The sequence below is a fragment of the Tenrec ecaudatus genome, chromosome 16, assembly GCF_050624435.1.
Source record: "Tenrec ecaudatus isolate mTenEca1 chromosome 16, mTenEca1.hap1, whole genome shotgun sequence".
Lineage (NCBI taxonomy): Eukaryota > Metazoa > Chordata > Mammalia > Afrosoricida > Tenrecidae > Tenrec > Tenrec ecaudatus.
The window spans coordinates 609,029-626,570 of NC_134545.1; the positions used below are offsets into that span (position 1 = coordinate 609,029).

Here is a 17,542-nt window from a genome sequence, read left to right on the forward strand (position 1 = left end):
GCAGACACTTGACCAGCCCAGTTCTTCCTCTCAGGGTGCTCCACCTCTTCCCAACTTAGGGTGACCCCAAGGAAATGTGCCTGGTGGCACTGTCAGGGTCCGGCAAAGATTGCCCAGGTGGCTTTGCCACCTGACAGTCTTCCCGAGGGAGGCTCTGCTGGGCTGCAGTGACCCCTGGTGGCTACTGTGCTCAGGACAGGGGGCCTGATGAGACCAGGCTTTCCAATGGTGCCTGACCCAGGTCCTTCTGGGGCCCGCAGCCTGGTGTGGTGACCACACTGCAAAGCCGTTTCCCGGAGCAACGCAGTGTCTGCTGGTGTGAGTCATGTGACCCTCACTGCGGGCAGGATCAGGAAAGCTACCCAGCCCTCCAGGAGAAGCAAACACTCCTGAGGCCCAAGGCCCTATTGTTTGACTCGGTCTTTCCGGAACCCGCCTGCCAACCCCAACTTGCTAACTTGGTTTAGCACTTGGGGGGCGAGCCCTGCAGACTTGTCCCCAGCAGACAGGTCCTTCCTGTCACCCCGAGTGTGTCATGAGCTGGCTGTGGGCATGCAGCTCCCCACAGGAAAGAAGCCCCTCTGGCCCACACCCAACTGAGTCTCGGTCCTAAGGAAGTGTTTATTGGGGCGGGTCAGCTGAGGGAGAAGTGCTGGGCACAGAGGTCACTAGGCTGGCCCAGCAGGCCTGTGGCTGGGAGGAACTCCAAAGGCACTGGCTCCGGAACCTTCTTGTTCAGGTCCTGCTCGAACACCTGGGGGCAGCAGTTGGCACTCAGCTTTGGGTCCTTGTGCCCTTGTGCCCCGTTCCCGGCCCCCTGGCCCCCCCTCACCTCGTAGGGCGTGAGCTCCAGCAGTGGTGCGATACTGGCCTCAGGGACGTTCAGCGCCTGGTTGATGACGCCGGCGGCCTTGGCCACCGCAGGGTGGTAGTGTTTCTGTAAGGCCTGAGGGCAGAGGACAGTGAGGACCTGTGGGAGGTGGGGACAGTGCTGTCTCTGCAGTAAAGTGACAAGGACGGGGGGTGGGGGGCCTCACCTGCAGCTCCCACAGTGAGCTCTCCAAGGCATGGCTCCCAGCGGGGTCCGGCTCTCCAGGGTCGTAGGGGTCTGAGTCTAGCTCTGGGGTGGAGGTCCAGACCTGCTTCGTACCAGCCCAGCCCCAGGGGCTCGGCCCCCTGCCCCTTGCCCCCCTACCCCCACCCCCCACTCACCAGGGCCCTGGGGCCGGTGCACGAGGACTCGGCAGGCGGGGTGCCGGCGCAGCAGGTTGCAGATGAAGGGCAGGACCATGAGCAGGGCCTCGGGGGGCGCAGTGAGTGCCAGGCGGGACAGGCGCTTGGCAAAGGCGGCCACGAGGTAGGCAGGAAGGTGTCTGGGGGAGAGAAAGGTATGAGGCTGTGGGGGCACCTGCTCCCCCTTGGGGGCTGTGGAGTGGCACCCTCTCGGGGCCCCAACAGCACTCACGAGGAAGACAAGAAGAGGTCGGCCAAGTGGAAGAAGCGTGCCCGGTACTTGACATGGAAGACGGACGGCTCTAGGAGGCTGTAGAGCTTTCGATAGAAGTCGGGGTACTCCCTGGGGTGGGGGGGGGAATGATGGTGAAGGAGCAGTCTCAGGGCCCCAGGTCCTACACGTCCCAGAAAGTTCCTGGCAGGGACACACAGAAGCCCCCAGCGCGCCCCACTCACAGATTGTGCTTGTGGATCAGGATGAAAAGTCCGTTTAGGGCCAAGAGGCTGATGGCACCACCTGCAGAGAAACCAGCCCCTGACTTCCTGCCCTGCCCTGCCCGTCCTGCAGGTGGGCTGGGCGGCAGGGCTCCGCTCACTCACCGACGTCATAAGCACTGGTGAGGAAGTCCGTCATGAGCGCCGGCTGGGCCAGGTGAGGCAGGATGGCCTCGTGCATGATCACCAGCACCTTCTTGTAGAGGCTGATGGGGAGCTGGGGGCACAGGCGGGGCTAAGCATGGATAGAGCCCCACTGCCCCCTAGCCCACAGCCCCCGACCTACCTTGTGCTTGAGGAAGCTTAGCCACATGACCTGAAAGGCTTTCCTGTGTTCCTGCAGAGGGGGGGGGGGATGGGGGTGGTGGTGAGGGGCCCTGTACCCACCTTAGAGGACAGAGCTCGCCAGACACCCGGATGTCAACTTCGGGAGCCCGCCCTCCCGGCCACAGCACAAGGCCCCCTCCCCGCCTGGTCAGAGGCCTCCTGGACCCTGATGTCCCAGGGTGCTGGCTGTCCCCTCAGCAGACCCTGCCGGTGCGAGGGGCGGAGCTGCTCACCTTCAGGTGTGCCACCTTCCATTTGTCTGATGGCTCTGCACAAAGGGAGTCAGTTGAGGGGCGTGGCCCTGGGGTCACCCTGGGTGGTACCCCTACCCTCGTTCCCTGGGTGCTCACCCTTGTGCCTCACGTAGAAGTTGGGAGTGCGGCCCTCCTGGCGAGGCAGGCTGATGGCCGAGAGCAGAGTGAAGGTGTTGTTCCAGAAGGGGAGGGGCACCTGCGGGAGCCTTGGCTGAGCACCTGGCACTGCCCCTCCCCCACCCAAGGTGCCCACGGACTCACCTCTGCCCGCCCGTCGGTCACTCTGGCCAGGGCCCCTGTGGCTGCCTGCATGGCGTGGTAGCGGAGGTCATCGTACTCCAGGGAGCTGTGCAGCTGGGAGAGCAGCAGTGCCCGGTCCTCCTCCAGAGACAGCAAGCCTTCCACCACGAGCTGGGGCCGAGTGAGGGGTGAGTGACACCCACAGGGGCCCGCGTGGGCAGCCCCATCCCCTCCTCCAGGCCCCTCACCTTGAAGAGTTCCCGTGGAAAGAGATAGTGGCCCTCCCACTTGGGTTTCTCCAGAGGGTGAGTACCTTCCAGCTGCACAAACTTCATGAGGGTGCTGAGTGCCAGCTCCTGGGAACGGGGGGCGGGGGTGAGCACACAGGACAGGCCCAGAGCAAACCCAGGGGAGAACCTGAATTTCCACAGCTGTACTCAGGTCTGAGCGGCCAGCCGAGACTTGCACAAAGCAAGGGCCTAGCAGACAGTGGCTACAGATGCATTTCCAAGTAGAGCCGAGGTTATAGGTGGTACACTTTCAAGCTTCAACAAGTGGACAATGAAAGGAAGTACCCACCTACAGGGACATCTAGTCTCTCTAGCCAACCACTGCCACTCGAACTAGATGTGGGGCCCCAAGAGGGTAGGGTGTCTGATTGTATGTGACAGTAGAAATCAGGATGTCCCTAACTCTTTGTTGGTGGCTCGACTACAATAAAGAACAAGTGTGGAGGAGAACGTGATGGCTCACTGCAGGTGAGAAGTCATAAGAAGCGTGGAGGTGCTGGTTCAGAGCCGGCGCCCAGCATAGCTTATCTGAGCACCTGGACCTGCACAGGGGCTGACCCACTGACAAGCGCACCATGTTGGTCACCAACACCTGAGCCCTCCTCTTAAGTCCTATTGCAACCTCCGCAGCAGCTATTGATAGCCCTCGAGCATTCAAGTGGCCCCTGGGCAGGACCAGGCACCTGTCCCAGGTGAAGGCAGAACGGAAGTGGCAGAACTGGGATGCAAGCTTAGATTCAGCTACCAGGGCTGGCCACCCACACTATACCCCTGGGTCCCCATCAGAACACCAGCCCAAGGAAAGGCTTGTCCTCAGCGATCAGCGGCCTGAGACTCACCTGGACCTGAAAGGAGGGGTGAGCCAGGAGCTCGCCCAGGCGATTACAGCAGCTGTGGTAACGGTGCCGCATCCACACCTTGTACTTGTGTGTGGCGCCTTGGGACCCTGCGGGTGGGGCGTGGGTCAGCTGTGTGAGGCTCGTGCTAGGCTAGCTGCCCCACCCTGGGACCCCCAACAGCTCAGCCCAGGTAACAACATTGGGAACAAGTCATGCCCTCCAAACCTGGACGTCCCACGGGCGTGAGGGGTGAACGGGCCCAGGAGAACACATGGCGAGACACGCCTTCCAAATGTTCAGGGCTTGGGGGGGGGGGGCGGGCAGCGGGCAGCTCGGATGCTGCGGTTAAGCCCTAGCTGCCAACCAAAAGGTCGGCGGTTCAAACCCCCAGCTCCTCCGCGGGAGGAAGCCGAGGCAGTCGGCGTCCAGAAGTAAAGCATCGCAGCCTCGGAAACCTAGTGAGGCAGATCCCTCCAGGGGGGCGTGTGGGTGTTCGGTTCAGGGCTCTTGGGTTAGCGCCCTGGTCCCCGGCAGTCACCACGTGGACCTGGCCTCTCCTCCCCTCAGCGACCCTCACCGGTCATGACCGCGTCTTCCGGAGGCAGCCGGCCCACAAACAGCTCCCCTCGCTCCAGCAAAGCCCCAAAAAGGCGGCTGCATATGCGGATGGCGTCCTGGATCTCCTCCGGGCTGTCAGCCTGCGCGCGAGAGCCAGGCCGTGACTCCGCGCTCCCCCGGCCCCCCGCCGCCCCGCGCTCAGGTCCCGCCGCGCGCGCACCTGCAGCGCCGCCAGAATGTCGAAGACCCCGTTGGCCTCGCTGCGGCTGCCCAGCACGGCTTCCAGCAGGCGGCCCAGCGCCCGGCGCGCGCCGCCACCCGGCTCCATGGCGCGAGTGAGTGCACGCCGCCACCGCGGCCGGCGCGCTGGTGACGTCACGTCCCGGACGCTGCGGCGCGCTGGTGACGTCACCCGCGGCGCGCTCGTTGCGTCCCTGCAGCGCCGCGCTGGCGTCGGCGGGGTCGGTGGCGGCCATGGCGCTCTTTCACGTGGCCCGGTACCCGGGGCCCGAGGCGGCGGAGGCGGCGGAAGGCGCGGGCGGCCGGGCGCGCGTGCTGCTGGAGCGGCTGCAGAGCCGGGCGCGGGCGCGGGAGCAGGAGCGGGAGCAGGCGCAGGGCCCGGCGGCCACCCCGGGCCCGGGGAAGAGGCGGCGGCGGCCACGGCGGCGGCGGCCCGGGAGCAGAGCGGGCCCGGAAAGCCCGGACGTCCAGCGGAGGAAGCGGCCGAAGACGGGGGACGGAGACGCGGCTGGCGGCCGACCGGGAGAGGAGGTGCTACCCAGCGGGACCACTGATCCGGCGGAGAACGGCGAAGGTGCGGGGACTTCGGAGAATGAGGACGAGGCCCCGGCCCGGTCCCCAAGCGGAGAGCCCCCGGGAAGGGTCCCCGGAACCCATGCCCTGCTGCTTGGCGGCTTCCAGAGGAGGAAGACGCCAAAGGTGAGCGAGGCCAGGTGTGCCCGTGGGGCTTCGGTGAAGCAGCAGGCTCTGGCGAAGAGCGGCCCTAGGTCCTTCCTAGTGGATGCTCGGAAGGCAGTTTGTCGGTGGCTTTTAAAAGTGTAATCCAAAAAGGGGAACGTGTTACCAGGGAACCCAGGTTGACAGATTAACAACTGTCAAAACTGCCACGGGGTGCAGCTGGGCGCTCCCCCGGAGATCTTCCGCTCTGTTCTCGGTGGCAACCTCAATGGTTTTCTGCTGCAGGCATCTTAAAGCGCTGCCCTTGTCAAGTGGTCGCCTCATCTAACGCAGGTGTAGGATTTGGGGGTCGGCTCGGGTATTTCAGGAGGTACCTACTGTCGCATCAATGATATCCCCCACCCCGAGGTACATATGCTGAACTGTTCAAAGGAAATGTTGATCATATAGCTTTGATGTACCGAGAGCATGCAATTAGCTTAAGAATAATTAGTCAGATTGAGCCTGCCTGCAGTATGGGGCTAGCTTAGGTTTCCAGCCAAAAGTATCCAAGTCAAACCAGATGGCGTTAGCTTTGGGTGGAGTGTGCCTTACCAAGGAACCCTGGTGCCACCGTGGGTTAAGCATTGGACTGTTGGCCGCAAGGGTGATGGTTCAGACCCACTAGCCACTCTGTGGAAGAAAGATGAGACCGCCTACTCCTGTCAAAGTTGACAGCCTTGGAGACCCACAGGCACGGTTCTGTTGTCCTGCAGGGTCTTTCAGCTGGAATGGACTTGATGGCAGTGGTTTGGGGGCGGGGGGTGTTTGATGTGGATCTTTCCAAAGGCGTTTGTTCATGTGCCACAAGAAGTGCTGACTTTGGCACATCCTCCTTGTTACTAAAGCTCCTTTAGCCAGAGAGCTTCGAGATACTTGGTGAGCTTCAAAACCATCAACACCATTCCTTCCTCCTTCCCTGATGAGTGACGTGTGCAAGGAGGCGTTCTAGCGGGAATAACTCAGGCACCCGAGAAAGTGACCATGGGGCTGTGTCCTCGGAGTGCAGGATTGGTACCAGCTTGTTTGATTATGGTCCAAATGTATAGGCTGTGGCTCTACTGCTGACTCTTATTCTGGGTCCTCTGACCCGCTCACACTCAGCCCAGTCATCGGGCTCGGTTTGGTATTGGCATGTCTGCTGTAGGGTGATGTGATCCCCCACCAAACATACCGGTCCACTGGGAGCACTGTCATGCACTTTTGGCTCTAAATGGGTAGGAGTAAAGGTCTTGCTTGACAATTTTGAAAGGTTTTTTATTCCTGGGGCACCATACATGGTGCTGCTTTAGGTGATGAGGAAGTTGAAAATATCCGGGCACCTCAGTTTTGCGCCTACAGGGCTGTGGTTCTCAACCTTCCTATGGCCTCGACCTTTTGATACAGTTCTTGATGTTGTGGTGACCCCCACCCATAAAACTATTTTCGTTGCTACTTCATAACTGTAATTTTGCTGTTAAGAATCGAGGGGTTGGGACCCACAGGTTGAGAAGCGCTGTTCCAGAGCTAGGTCCACAACGGAGGTGAGCCACTGGGAGAGGTGGATGCACGTGGAGGGCTTGGTGAGTCACCTGGAGTCAGAGATGAAGGCAGCCCTGAGAGGCTGCAGGGACTGTACACTACAATTAACAGAGAGAAGCCAGTGGTGTGGAATTTCATGTACGGGTGTGGGAGAAGGATGCCACACTGCCGGACTCCCGATTGGGGCTACAGTTTAAAAGGCATGGTTTCCGTGCAATTTAAGGGTGTGAGTGTCAGAACTGTCAGATATCTCAGGTGGGAAATACTTCAGTTCTTCGCATGAGAAAATTCACGCCTAAGCCTCATTTGTGATCCAAGTGATTTTTATAAAGAACGGGAGAAGTTTCCGGTTTTAGTCTCAAAAGAGTACATGCTATTTCAGGGAAGTGCGCCAAGTTGCGCCGGGGCTCACCACGGAACCCGGCAACCTCATGGGGCTGTTCGCCCATAGGTGGTGGTGACCTGAGGCCGGAGAGAGATGGCACAAGGGTGAGAGGGCCTTGGACCCTGCATCCAAGGTATTCAAACCTCTGGCTGGGGAGGCGTGATCAAAGGTTATTGATAGACCTGGTTGGCTGAATCAAGCCCACCTGGGCCTTGTTTGGGCCGCCCAGATGTACAGCTCACCTGGCTTGGGGGTTGAATTAGAGCATGCCCAGTTAAAGTCTTTATAGGTGACTAAGGCTCATCTAATTCTCTTCTACTCTCCTCTGTGGAGGCCTTCAGGCTACCTAACAGAGCCATACACATAGCAGGTGTATCGGTCTTCACTTCAGGTAAGCCTAAGTAAGGCGGTCTGCCCTGTGGAGTATTGATCTCTAGTTACTTTATTAACTGATGGAGAAACACAGGGTTTGGGGATTTACTGAGTGGGGAGCTAAAACATGGAAACCGCAGTGACAAAATCATTTAATAAGAAATTAAACCTAGAAAAGTCAAAATTGTGAATAAGCAAGTGAGGTAGCTAAATCTACAGCAGTGGACAGCATAAATGGTGATTCTTAGAATCAGTGTTGGAGGAATGAAGTTGTTGAAACAATGTAAAAAGCAACTCATCTGGTAGAACACGTGTGACACAATAACCAAATGTGGAGACAAGTTCCGATAGCCCCTTGTTCCGGCCAAGTGCTGCTTGTCCTTGGTCATGCCCATTTCGGTGAGTGCCAGGTGTGGAGCCTCGGGTGCTGCCACATGGGTTCCGATTCAGCAACTCTGCACGACAGAATGAGACCCTGCCAGTTCCGAGCTCCTCACCGGAGTGAGCCCCTTGCGGAACACTGAGGCCTTTTCTGTTTGTGCTCTGAAGATGTGCGTGTGTCCAGGCTCACCATTCTGAGTGGGTCTACGAGGAGAGAGAGGGTTGATTACATTTTCCGTGAGTTAGGTGACAAAGTGGGACTTCAAGTGACAAGCCATGACTCACTGCAAAGTTCGTATTTATAAAATTAGTTTTTGAAGTACAGAGCGCACACCCGGTAAAGCCAGACTCCTGGGCAGGGTGAAACCACCCCTGTGAATTTTCAAGACTCACTCTTTAGAGCAGCGGTCTCAACCCCTTAACAGGCGTCACCTATTATGTCCTGCATATCAGGTATTTACGATTCCTAACAGTAGCAAAATTAGTGATGAAATAGCAACGAAAATAATGCTGTAGCCGAGGGGGTGGGTCACGACAACATGGGGCAGGCTGAGAACCGCTGCTCTAGAGCACAGCAAGCCTCGTTTTCCTCCTCAAAGGACCTGGGCATTTTGCACTGACTGTGCAGTGGTCACTAGGGCTCCTCTACGACCAGAGGGCTTTGAAGAGGTGTTGGGAAAGTCCCATGATTTTCAAGTCCATTTGCGGAGGGAACTTTTGAACCCCTTCATGATGCGGGGTGAAGAGTTCGTGTTCCGGCCGTGGGTGGCTCCCTGGAAGCACCTTGGCTTACCGACCACGCGCTGCAGAAGCTGTGAAGGGGGAAGTGGACATGGTGTCGAGGTGCCACACAGGCGGCCTGGGACCAGCTCCGTTGTCCAGGGCTTCATTTTGACACACACTGTAGTGGGACAGGTGGAGGGATGGCAACACACACACACTACCCCCACCCCCTGTGTCGTCTGTGACCTTGCGCCCTGGCTGCCAAGGGTCATGCAGGAGCTGGGTGTGTCTCCCTCCCCCGTCAGGTCCAGCCCTTTCTGCCGGCGTGGTTGGCTGAGCCAAGCCAGGTGGGCAAGAAGGTCTCTGGCCACCTTGTTCCCATCGAAGATGTCCCCGAGGTCCATCCAGACCTGCAGAAGAAACTGCGGGCCCAGGGCATCTCCTCCTACTTCCCAGGTGAGGCTGTAGCCCAGTGGGGGAACAGGAGGGTGAGGCTGAAGGGGCCTGCCCCCCTGCCCCTGACTGCGCCCTTCCTTACCCAGTCCAGGCAGCTGTCATCCCCACGCTCCTGGAGAGCAGTGCTGGGGGCTTTCTGGCAGGGAGAGGAGGCTTTCAGCCCCGAGACCTCTGTGTCTCGGCCCCAACAGGCAGTGGGAAGACACTGGCCTTCGTGATCCCTGTGGTCCAGGTGAGTGGGTGGCCTTCCCAGGACTGGGCTGAGTGTGCGGGGGGTGACCCTGCTGATGGACACCTGTCCCATCTCCCAGGCCCTGCTGCACCGGGTGGTGTGCCAAGTTCGAGCCCTGGTCGTGCTGCCCACCAAGGAGCTGGCCCAGCAGGTAACAGGGACCCCGGAGCCCAAGCAGCTCTGTGGAGGGCACTACTCCCCACCCCACACTAACCGGCTGCTGCGTTTCCAGGTGAGCAGAGTTTTCAACATCTACACAGACGCCACACCCCTGCGGGTGGCCCTGGTCACTGGGCAGAAGCCGCTGGCCAAGGAGCAGGAAAGCCTTGTCCAGAGGACGTAGGTGCTGCGGCAGCGTGCCCCTGGGGACGGGGCTGTGGGCAGAGTGGTAGGGCACCCTGGGCTCAGCTGCCCTGCACTCCACAGAGCAGAGGGCTTCCGCAGCCTGGCTGACATTGTGGTGGCCACCCCTGGCCGCTTGGTGGACCACATTGACCAGACGCCTGGCTTCAGCCTTCAGCAGCTGCGCTTCCTGGTAGGTTGCTGGCCAGGGCCCTGATCCAGGCTGGGGGCTCCCCGGGGCCTTCCTTCAGTGCTGGGACCCCATCTCCCTGCAGGTGGTTGACGAGGCAGACCGAATGGTGGACAGCCAGCACCAGGCGTGGCTGGCTCGGGTGACGGCAGCCGTGTTCAGGAGAGAGGGCCCTTCGGACCCGTGGGCCTTGTTTCAGCGGGTACCCCCCAAGGCTGTCACTGCTGCCAGGTACCCCACAACCTCCTTCCCCGGGGTGGGATGGGGTGTACATGCACCCCCCCCATTCCTTACTACCCTGCTTCTCTCCCAGCACTTGGATCCCCCAGATGCCCCTGCAGAAGCTGCTTTTCTCAGCCACCTTGACTCAGAACCCCGAGAAGCTGCAGCAACTGGCCCTCCACCAGCCCCAGCTCTTCTCCACAGGGCTGGAGTGCCGAGGGCCTGCAGGCTCTGATGAGGGTGCAGGTGGGAAGTACACCTTCCCTGAGGGGCTGGAGGTGAGTGGAGGGCAGGGCAGGGGACAGGGAAGTAGGGCTGACTCCCCGGCCAACCATGCACCTTTCTCTCCAGCATCACTACGTGCCCTGCAGGTTGAGGGCCAAGCCCCTGGCTGTCCTGCACCTGGTCCAGACTACGGGGCTCTCCAGGGTGCTTTGCTTCACCAACTCCCGAGAGCATTCCCACAGGTGGGCCAGGCAGATGGGCAGGCTCCGGGCATTAGTGCCTGGGTGGGCCCAGCTCTGAGGCAGCTCTTCTCCTCCCAGGCTCTTCCTGCTGGTGCAGGCCTTCGGCGGGGTGAGCGTGGCTGAGTTCTCGTCCCGCCACGGGCCAGGGCAGAGGAAGAAGATCCTGAAGCAGTTTGAGCAAGGCAAGGTTCAGCTGTGAGTTGCTGGGGCTGGTGTCCCCGGCTCGAGGGGCGAGGGGCCTGGTGTCTGGCCGTGCTCAGGTAGACGCTGTGTCCTATAGCCTCGTGAGCACAGACGCCACGGCCCGCGGCATTGACGTGCCAGGCGTGGAGCTGGTGATCAACTACGATGCTCCTCAGTACGCAAGGACCTACGTGCACAGGTGGGCGGGCCGTATGAGGACGACCTGGGGGTGGGCGTGGGGCGGGGACTGTACCGTGGCTCCAGCCAGAGCTGCTGTCCTTGGTTCCAGGGTTGGGCGGACTGCACGAGCTGGACGCGCTGGACAGGCCTTCACGTTGCTACTCCGGGTGCAGGTGGGTTGGGCGCTCCGCCCAGTGGGTGCATGGAGAGTGATCTTGAGCCTCCAAGGCCCTGACACTCAGATGCTCCCCTCCAGGAGAAGAGGTTCCTACGGATGCTTGCTGAGGCCGGCGCGCCCACGCTGGGCCGGCACGAGATCCCTGGGGAGCTGCTGGAGCCACTGGTCCCAAGCTACGAGGCGGCCCTGGCCCAGCTGGAGAAGACTGTCAGGGTGAGGGGCCTACGGGCAGGGTGTATCCCAGGGCTGGCGGCAGCAGCTGCCAGGGCACCTCCTGACCCTCCTTCCCCCACAGGAGGAGCGAAAGCAGAAGGAGGCCTAGGTGCCTGCCTTGGGGAAACACCACCATGCCTCCTGGATGGGGCACCTCGCACCAAACCCCTGAAGCTGATGGTCTGCACCCAGGACTGTGGGGGTCAAGGCAGGGGCCGACCCTGGCTGGACAACACCTCAAACTCCTCACCGTGTAAGCCTGAGGGGCTGGGGCTGCCGCCCTGAGTGCTGGCCTGCCAGCATAGGTGCTCAAGCAGAGAGGGACGGCTTCTGCTGTGCCGGTGTCTAGCCGACTGCTACCCGGGATATAAAGGAAGCTCCCCGTGGGAACTTCAATTGTAAGCCAGAGTCGGTCGATGCGCCTCTTCTGTGCGAACCGCGTTGATGTGTTGTCAGTGTCCAGGAACGAGTGCGTCAGCCACACTGAGAGCGTGCGTGAGCACGGATTCAGCTGTGTCTGAGGAAGGGCCGATGATTCTGTCGTAGGTGGTTCAACACTGTCGTGACTAGGTTGTGAGCGTCCACTGTGTTGCCCAGTGTGCTCCACGTTCATGGGCACATCCTGGCCAACCTGCAAAGATTCAACCTGTGTGTTTCCCCTGCCTCCATCATTCCTTGTGAGCTGCCTCGTCAATATAAAGGCTGAGGGAGCACCTCATCAGCTGGCTGGTGTCCTAGCCACTTGCAGACAGTCACAGCAGCTGCCATCCACAACCAAGGGACAGTTACAGCCTGGGGTTCCCGAAAGATGGGAGAATAGAATACAGGTACAGGATGCAAACAAAACCCTCAGGAATCCAAGCAGAGTGTGCACACCCAGGTGGACAGAACAGCCCTGACCTTCACAGAGCCCAATGGCCAGAGTCTTAAAGAGACGAGCAACCAGGACCCCTGTGTGCTGGGCTAACAGTGGGCACAGAGCTCAGTGAAATCCATGAGTCCAGAGATAACCCTACATCTGTGACAACTGCTTTTTGACGTGGGTGCCAAGCCTGTTCAATAGGTGGGGTTGCCGCCATCACCCAGTTGGTGACTTCCAGACAGAAGGGCAGAGCGTGCTGCACGCCTGGCCAGGTGATCTTGGGAGCTTCCTGTAAGCAGATAAGTTCTCGAGAACAGTGGGGTCCCCATGCTGCATTACCCCCCCCCCCCCCCAACCCTCAGCTGCTCCATGGGTACACGGACAGTCTGCCCCCTAGGGTGCTGTAAGAGTCAACCACGAGGGCTGCTTGTCTAGCCTGCCTTTGGTGCAAAATCAGGAAACGAGGCACTCTCCCACAGGGGCAGTGTTCGCCGGGGCAGCGGTTCAGTTTTGCACGAGTAGTGACTTGGGCTGTGCCTCAGTAAAGACACGACACCAACAGAAATGGACTGGTTCTTACCAGGGTGGGAGGGAAGCTAGAGGGGGACTAGAAGTTTACTTTAAAGAAGCAGATGAGAAGGAAAGGTGGGTGGGGGTGAGGAAACAGGGCAAGCCACTAGGAGATTTGATAAGTTATTGGAGTAGCCGAAGATGGGAGGAAAAAGTGGGTTCCAACTGGCTGTCTTCTTAAACATGAAATTTCAGTTAGCTTTACTAGTCACCTATTCAAATTGAAGGCCATTTTTTCTCTCCTGAATTTAATGTCAATGACCTGAAAGCAAGCCATGACTTGGAGCAAAAACCACTCATTTCCAGAGTGAGACTTGAGAGGTGTCGAAAGGACATGCTCCCGTTGTCGGTGTGAGACCAGAAAGACGCGGTGCTTCCCAGGCAAAAACCAGTCTGGCCAGGCTCTTCTCTAGGTCCAGGCTTCGCGTCACTGGCTCACAGGCACGTGAGCTTGTGCACTGGGCTCACTGGGTGGTGCCTTCAGGGTGCACCCTGCACACCATATTACACTGTCATGCAGCCTAGGGCTTTTGGGTCCCAGGCACCCTGACTTTCCAGGGGAACTGGAGACCATATATTCACTTTCATACATTATTCATGGAAATCACTGTTGTTATTAATAGGATGCTAAAGGAAAACAGAGCATAGTGTTGGAGAGATGGAACCCCCTCACATAGTGCTGGTAAGACTAAAACGACAAGCACTGTGGGATGCGATGTGGCCCCTCCTCACACAGGAATAGAAATACCACCTGCCCCAGCAAGCTCTGCTCAGTGTAGCCCTGCGACATAATGAGCCAACACCTGTTCATTACACAAACATCCAGAAGATGGAAACATCCTAAATGCCTATCGGTGGAAGAAAAGATAACTAAACCCAGGTACATTGATCAGATGGAATACTAGCATGGTGAAGAAATTGTCAATTACCTCCTCACATGGGTGAATTTGGAAGATACCACGCAAAACAAAGATAGTTAATCCCATAAAGACAAATATTCCATGCAACCACTATTGTAAAATAAATCAAGAAAATGGCTTCCACATTTAAAGTCTGGTTTGTGCATGTGTACCTGGGTGAACACATCCAATCCTGTCTCGCCTCTCCTCCAGGCACAGTTGCTAATGGAGGACAAAACCCACATACCTCACCAGCCTGTGTGATTATAAGGTGCTGAAGGGATCAGGCATCAAAGAACAAAAAAAATCGTGTCCTCACCTCCCCTATACAATCGCTGAAGAGAAATGGGTGCGTAAGCAAATGTGAAGAAAGGCAGATGGTGCCCGGCTATTATACAGCATCTAGGGTCTTAAAGGCTTGAAGGTAAACAAGTGGCCATCTAGCTCAGAAATAAAGCCCACATGGAAGCAGCACACCAGCATGCGTGATCATTGAGGTCTCAAAGGGATGTGGTATCAAGCATCAAAGAACAAAAAAATTCTATCATTGTGAATGAGGGGCAGCGAGGAGTGGGGACCCAAAGCCCATCTGTAGTCAACTGGACATCCCCTTACAGAAGGGTTGCAGAGAGGAGACGAGCCAGTCAGGGTGCAGTGTAGTAACAAACACAAGAATTTCCTCTAGTTCCTAAATGCTTCTAACACCCCCACCTCCCCCCAACTATCATGATCCTAATCTACCTTGTAAATCTGGCTAGACCAGAGGATGTGCACTGGTACAGGTAGGAACTGGAGATGGAACCCAGGGCGGATGATATCAAGACCAGTGTTGATACCAGGAGGGTGGAGTAGAAAGGGGGGACTGATTACAAGGATCTACACATAACCTTCCTGGGGGACGGACAACAGAAAAGTGGGTGAAGGGAGATGGTGGACAGTGTAAGATAGGATAAAATAATTTATAAATTTATCAAGGGTTGAGGGAGGGGGAAAGGGAAGCTGATGCCAGGGGCTTACATGGAGAGCAACTATTGAGAATGATCAAGGTAACGAATATACGAATGTGCTTTATACAATTAACGTGTGCATGGATTGTGGTGAGTTGTGTAAGCCCCGAATAATATGATTTTAAAAGAACAAACCACATACCTGTAGGCGCACATTGACGTGAACACGGCTTCTCGAGCTCTCCAGCCTCTCCGCTGTGGGCACTGTGGCGTACAGAAATCAGACAATGGCATCACTTGTGAGAGAAACTCACTACTCACCGTTGGGCTTCGCAGAAGGGAGGGCAACAATGAAGTCATTTGTGGAGCTGTGTATCCGTTCTGTAGCACACAGCAGAATCAGGCTCCAGAATGGTCCTCCCTGGATCCAAAACTGCCCCCTCCAGGGGAGGGCAGGGCTGCCCGTGGGCTCTGAGACTGGGGATGGAAAGCTCCTCGTCCCCTTGTGGAACAGCTCGTGGCTTTGAACTGCTAGCCTTGCAAGTCACGGCCCAGTGCGTAACCCATGATGCCGCCGGGGTTCCTCTGCCGCAACTGACAGCGTGAAAATGAGAATGTAAACACCTGTCGAACTTGAACATTAAAGCAGACTCAACCCACCGCCAGTGAGTCCATTTCTATCTCCTCGTGCCCTACTGGGGTTTCCGAGGAAGCAGGGAGCCTCCCCTCCTCTTCCTCCGGATGAGTGGCTGACGGTTTGGAGCCATCCACTCTGGTTAACAGCCCAATGCTTACCCAACACTGCTATTTAGTGCTTTAAAAGAGAGGTTGTACAGGTTTTTAAAAATGAGACTGGCGCGTGAACCCATTTCGCTGGAGCTGTGGGGGCAGATGAGGGGCATGAACACCAGTCACCAAAAGGCCACCTCAGTTGAAGGCTGCTGCGCACATACCCGCGTGTTTCCCAGCCACCAGGGTCCGGGAGGAACTGACCTTGAGTCATCCAGTGGCGGGCAGGAAACGGACCCTGTGGGCTCTCTGGTCAGGCAGCTCTTCACTCGCTTGCAGCTGCCAGCTACCCGGAGGGTCTTCCTGACAGAGCCACCAACCGCCCATCGTGGGGGACCCCTGCCCAGCAGGCAGACATGGAGGGGGGAGTAAGCAATCGGGGCAAAATCCACCCTGAAAATGTGTCCCTTCTATAGGAACATAGACTTGGATGTTTCAGGGATACCCTCCTTATGGTGAAGTAAGCTCCCACAGAGCTTTCAGCTGTCACACCCACCGAGGGTTGAGGGAAAGGGCTTGCTTGTCCAGACTATTTACACACAAGCATGAGTTGTCAGAAGCCCAAAGAACCAACCTCCAAATAAACAGGGACCCACTAGGGAAAAAAAAAAACGCTTTGTGAGCAAACACCCTCTCCAAGCAAAGATATTTTAAAAGCAGAGAACAACCAAAAACCCAACTTCTGAACCTCCAGGTAGGAGAGCACACCAAGCCAGGTACAGAAAGACCAGTAATGCCAGGCAGGGGTTCTCAGAACGTCAGCACTGCCCTCGCCCAGTGTTCCAGCCCTCAGGTCTGGGCGGATAGGGGAGAACCCCATCTCCCTAATTTCGCAGAGAGCCACCCAGCTCCCCACAAACCTGGGAGGGCGAGTCCACACTGGAGGAGGTGGACTGACTGGATGGGGAAATTAACTGAAGAATCTGAAATGCATCAGCTCCCCATGGCCGAGGGCTGAAAGAGACCATAACGTGGTTTCCCACCAGGGACAACGGTTCCGGGCAGGAGCGCAGCCCGGGCTGCTCACACGCTCTCCTCTCCCCAGTTGGTCATTTGGTCTTGGAAGGTGGCTTTTCCAGTGACCGGCCACCACAAAGGGGCAACCTCAAGACTGGCACCTTGACAAAACTAGCAATTTGAGATTTAATGATTTCCCAGATTTTTGCTCCTCACCATTTTCTTGTTTTAGTCTTGTGTGGTGGTGTGCTGTCTTCTCCTCTTTATCTCTTCCTCTTTTTATTGTGTTTTGGGAGAACTGAAATTGGTCACTAAGATTGATTGTGTGTGCCTTTGTGCTATTGTTTCCATTTGTGATCAGTCTGTTCTTGGAGTTGGCTACCACCACATAACCAGATGACCCGACTGTAAGTTACCTCTGATGCACAGAGAACATTGTCCACCCCAATACAACCAAACCAGGACAAGTAACACAGCAGGGAAAGCAGCACTAATAAAGGGCTGCAACAAGAGATGGACATTTCCAGATAAAGAACGGCCGGGTTCTGAAGAACGGTGTTGAGCTGCTTTCAATCAATGGAGGGAAAACAGAAGAAAACACTACAAGTATCATGTGACAAAAACAAATGAAAAGATAGAAACAATTCAAAATTGAGATCTGGAAGACAGACACTAGGTAACACTCTGAAAAAGAAAAAGAATTGAAACGCTGAGAGCCCAAATCAGTGAGCTTAATGACAAATTTTTTGAGACCAAATTACAAGAACTTTTAAAAATCAGAATAAACCCTAAGAATTTTGTGGGACACCATCAAAAGAAGTAACATTTGATAAACTTTCCAGAATATTTCCTGGCTCCGATCAGGAGGGCCTTAGCCGTCAAAGTCGCGCCCTTGCTGTGAAGCCCTGGAAGGAGGGCTTGTGCAGCACGGTTTGATCTTGCTGCTGCCACGGGTTTGTGGGTCCCTGACAACGTCAACCTTTTCTCCACTATCATAATGTGACCTCCTGGTCCAGTTGTAAGGATTTTGGTCTTTACATTGAGTGCTAATCCGTAATGAATACTGCCGTCCTTGATCTTCATCAGCAAGGGCTTCAAGTCCCACCCCACTTGCAGCGAGCAAGGCTGCATCATCTGCATACCGCATGTTGTTCTAAGCCTCCTGCAATGCTGATGCCACACTCTTCCTCATCCAGCTTCTGATCAGTGCTCAGCACGCAGGCTGAATTGGCATAATGAGAGAAAACAGCCCTGAGACACGCACCTTTCCTGATTTTAAA

At 56.9% G+C, this 17,542-nt stretch overlaps 2 protein-coding genes across 2 annotated transcripts; one reads left to right on the plus strand and one right to left on the minus strand.

Annotated features, from left to right (window-relative positions):
* Positions 1 to 603: 603 nt before the first annotated feature.
* NOC4L (nucleolar complex associated 4 homolog) lies at positions 604 to 4,608 on the minus strand. The gene is made up of 15 exons (XM_075533645.1): positions 4,457 to 4,608; positions 4,256 to 4,376; positions 3,679 to 3,785; positions 2,798 to 2,905; positions 2,571 to 2,720; positions 2,406 to 2,505; positions 2,289 to 2,323; positions 2,015 to 2,065; positions 1,834 to 1,945; positions 1,690 to 1,750; positions 1,466 to 1,576; positions 1,213 to 1,373; positions 1,038 to 1,120; positions 833 to 946; positions 604 to 754 (listed from the first exon to the last, which is right to left on the minus strand). The coding sequence occupies exons 1-15, from the start codon at positions 4,562 to 4,564 to the stop codon at positions 635 to 637; spliced, it is 1,542 nt and encodes a 513-aa protein (XP_075389760.1). The 5' UTR covers positions 4,565 to 4,608; the 3' UTR covers positions 604 to 634.
* Positions 4,609 to 4,694: 86 nt separating this feature from the next.
* Positions 4,695 to 11,810, plus strand: DDX51 (DEAD-box helicase 51). Its single transcript, XM_075533644.1, has 14 exons — positions 4,695 to 5,175; positions 8,881 to 9,031; positions 9,118 to 9,263; positions 9,343 to 9,414; positions 9,496 to 9,602; positions 9,690 to 9,798; positions 9,881 to 10,026; positions 10,109 to 10,295; positions 10,369 to 10,484; positions 10,563 to 10,679; positions 10,765 to 10,866; positions 10,957 to 11,020; positions 11,104 to 11,238; positions 11,321 to 11,810. Exons 1-14 carry the CDS (start codon positions 4,711 to 4,713, stop codon positions 11,345 to 11,347), a joined length of 1,944 nt encoding a protein of 647 aa, XP_075389759.1. The 5' UTR covers positions 4,695 to 4,710; the 3' UTR covers positions 11,348 to 11,810.
* The last annotated feature ends 5,732 nt before the right edge of the window (positions 11,811 to 17,542 follow it).

What these genes read in the sequence shown, in the direction of transcription:
- NOC4L (XM_075533645.1), bottom strand. Translation starts at nt 4,564, where the DNA reads ATGGAGCCGGGTGGCGGCGCGCGCCGGGCGCTGGGCCGCCTGCTGGAA. An exon ending in ACCCCTCCTTTCAGGTCCAG is followed by an intron (nt 2,906 to 3,678) that starts GTGAGTCTCAGG and finishes CCCCGTTCCCAG; the next exon opens with GAGCTGGCACTCAGCACCCT. An exon ending in TAAGCTTCCTCAAGCACAAG is followed by an intron (nt 1,946 to 2,014) that starts GTAGGTCGGGGG and finishes CTGTGCCCCCAG; the next exon opens with CTCCCCATCAGCCTCTACAA.
- DDX51 (XM_075533644.1), top strand. Translation starts at nt 4,711, where the DNA reads ATGGCGCTCTTTCACGTGGCCCGGTACCCGGGGCCCGAGGCGGCGGAG. An exon ending in TTCAGCAGCTGCGCTTCCTG is followed by an intron (nt 9,799 to 9,880) that starts GTAGGTTGCTGG and finishes ATCTCCCTGCAG; the next exon opens with GTGGTTGACGAGGCAGACCG. An exon ending in TCCCGAGAGCATTCCCACAG is followed by an intron (nt 10,485 to 10,562) that starts GTGGGCCAGGCA and finishes TTCTCCTCCCAG; the next exon opens with GCTCTTCCTGCTGGTGCAGG.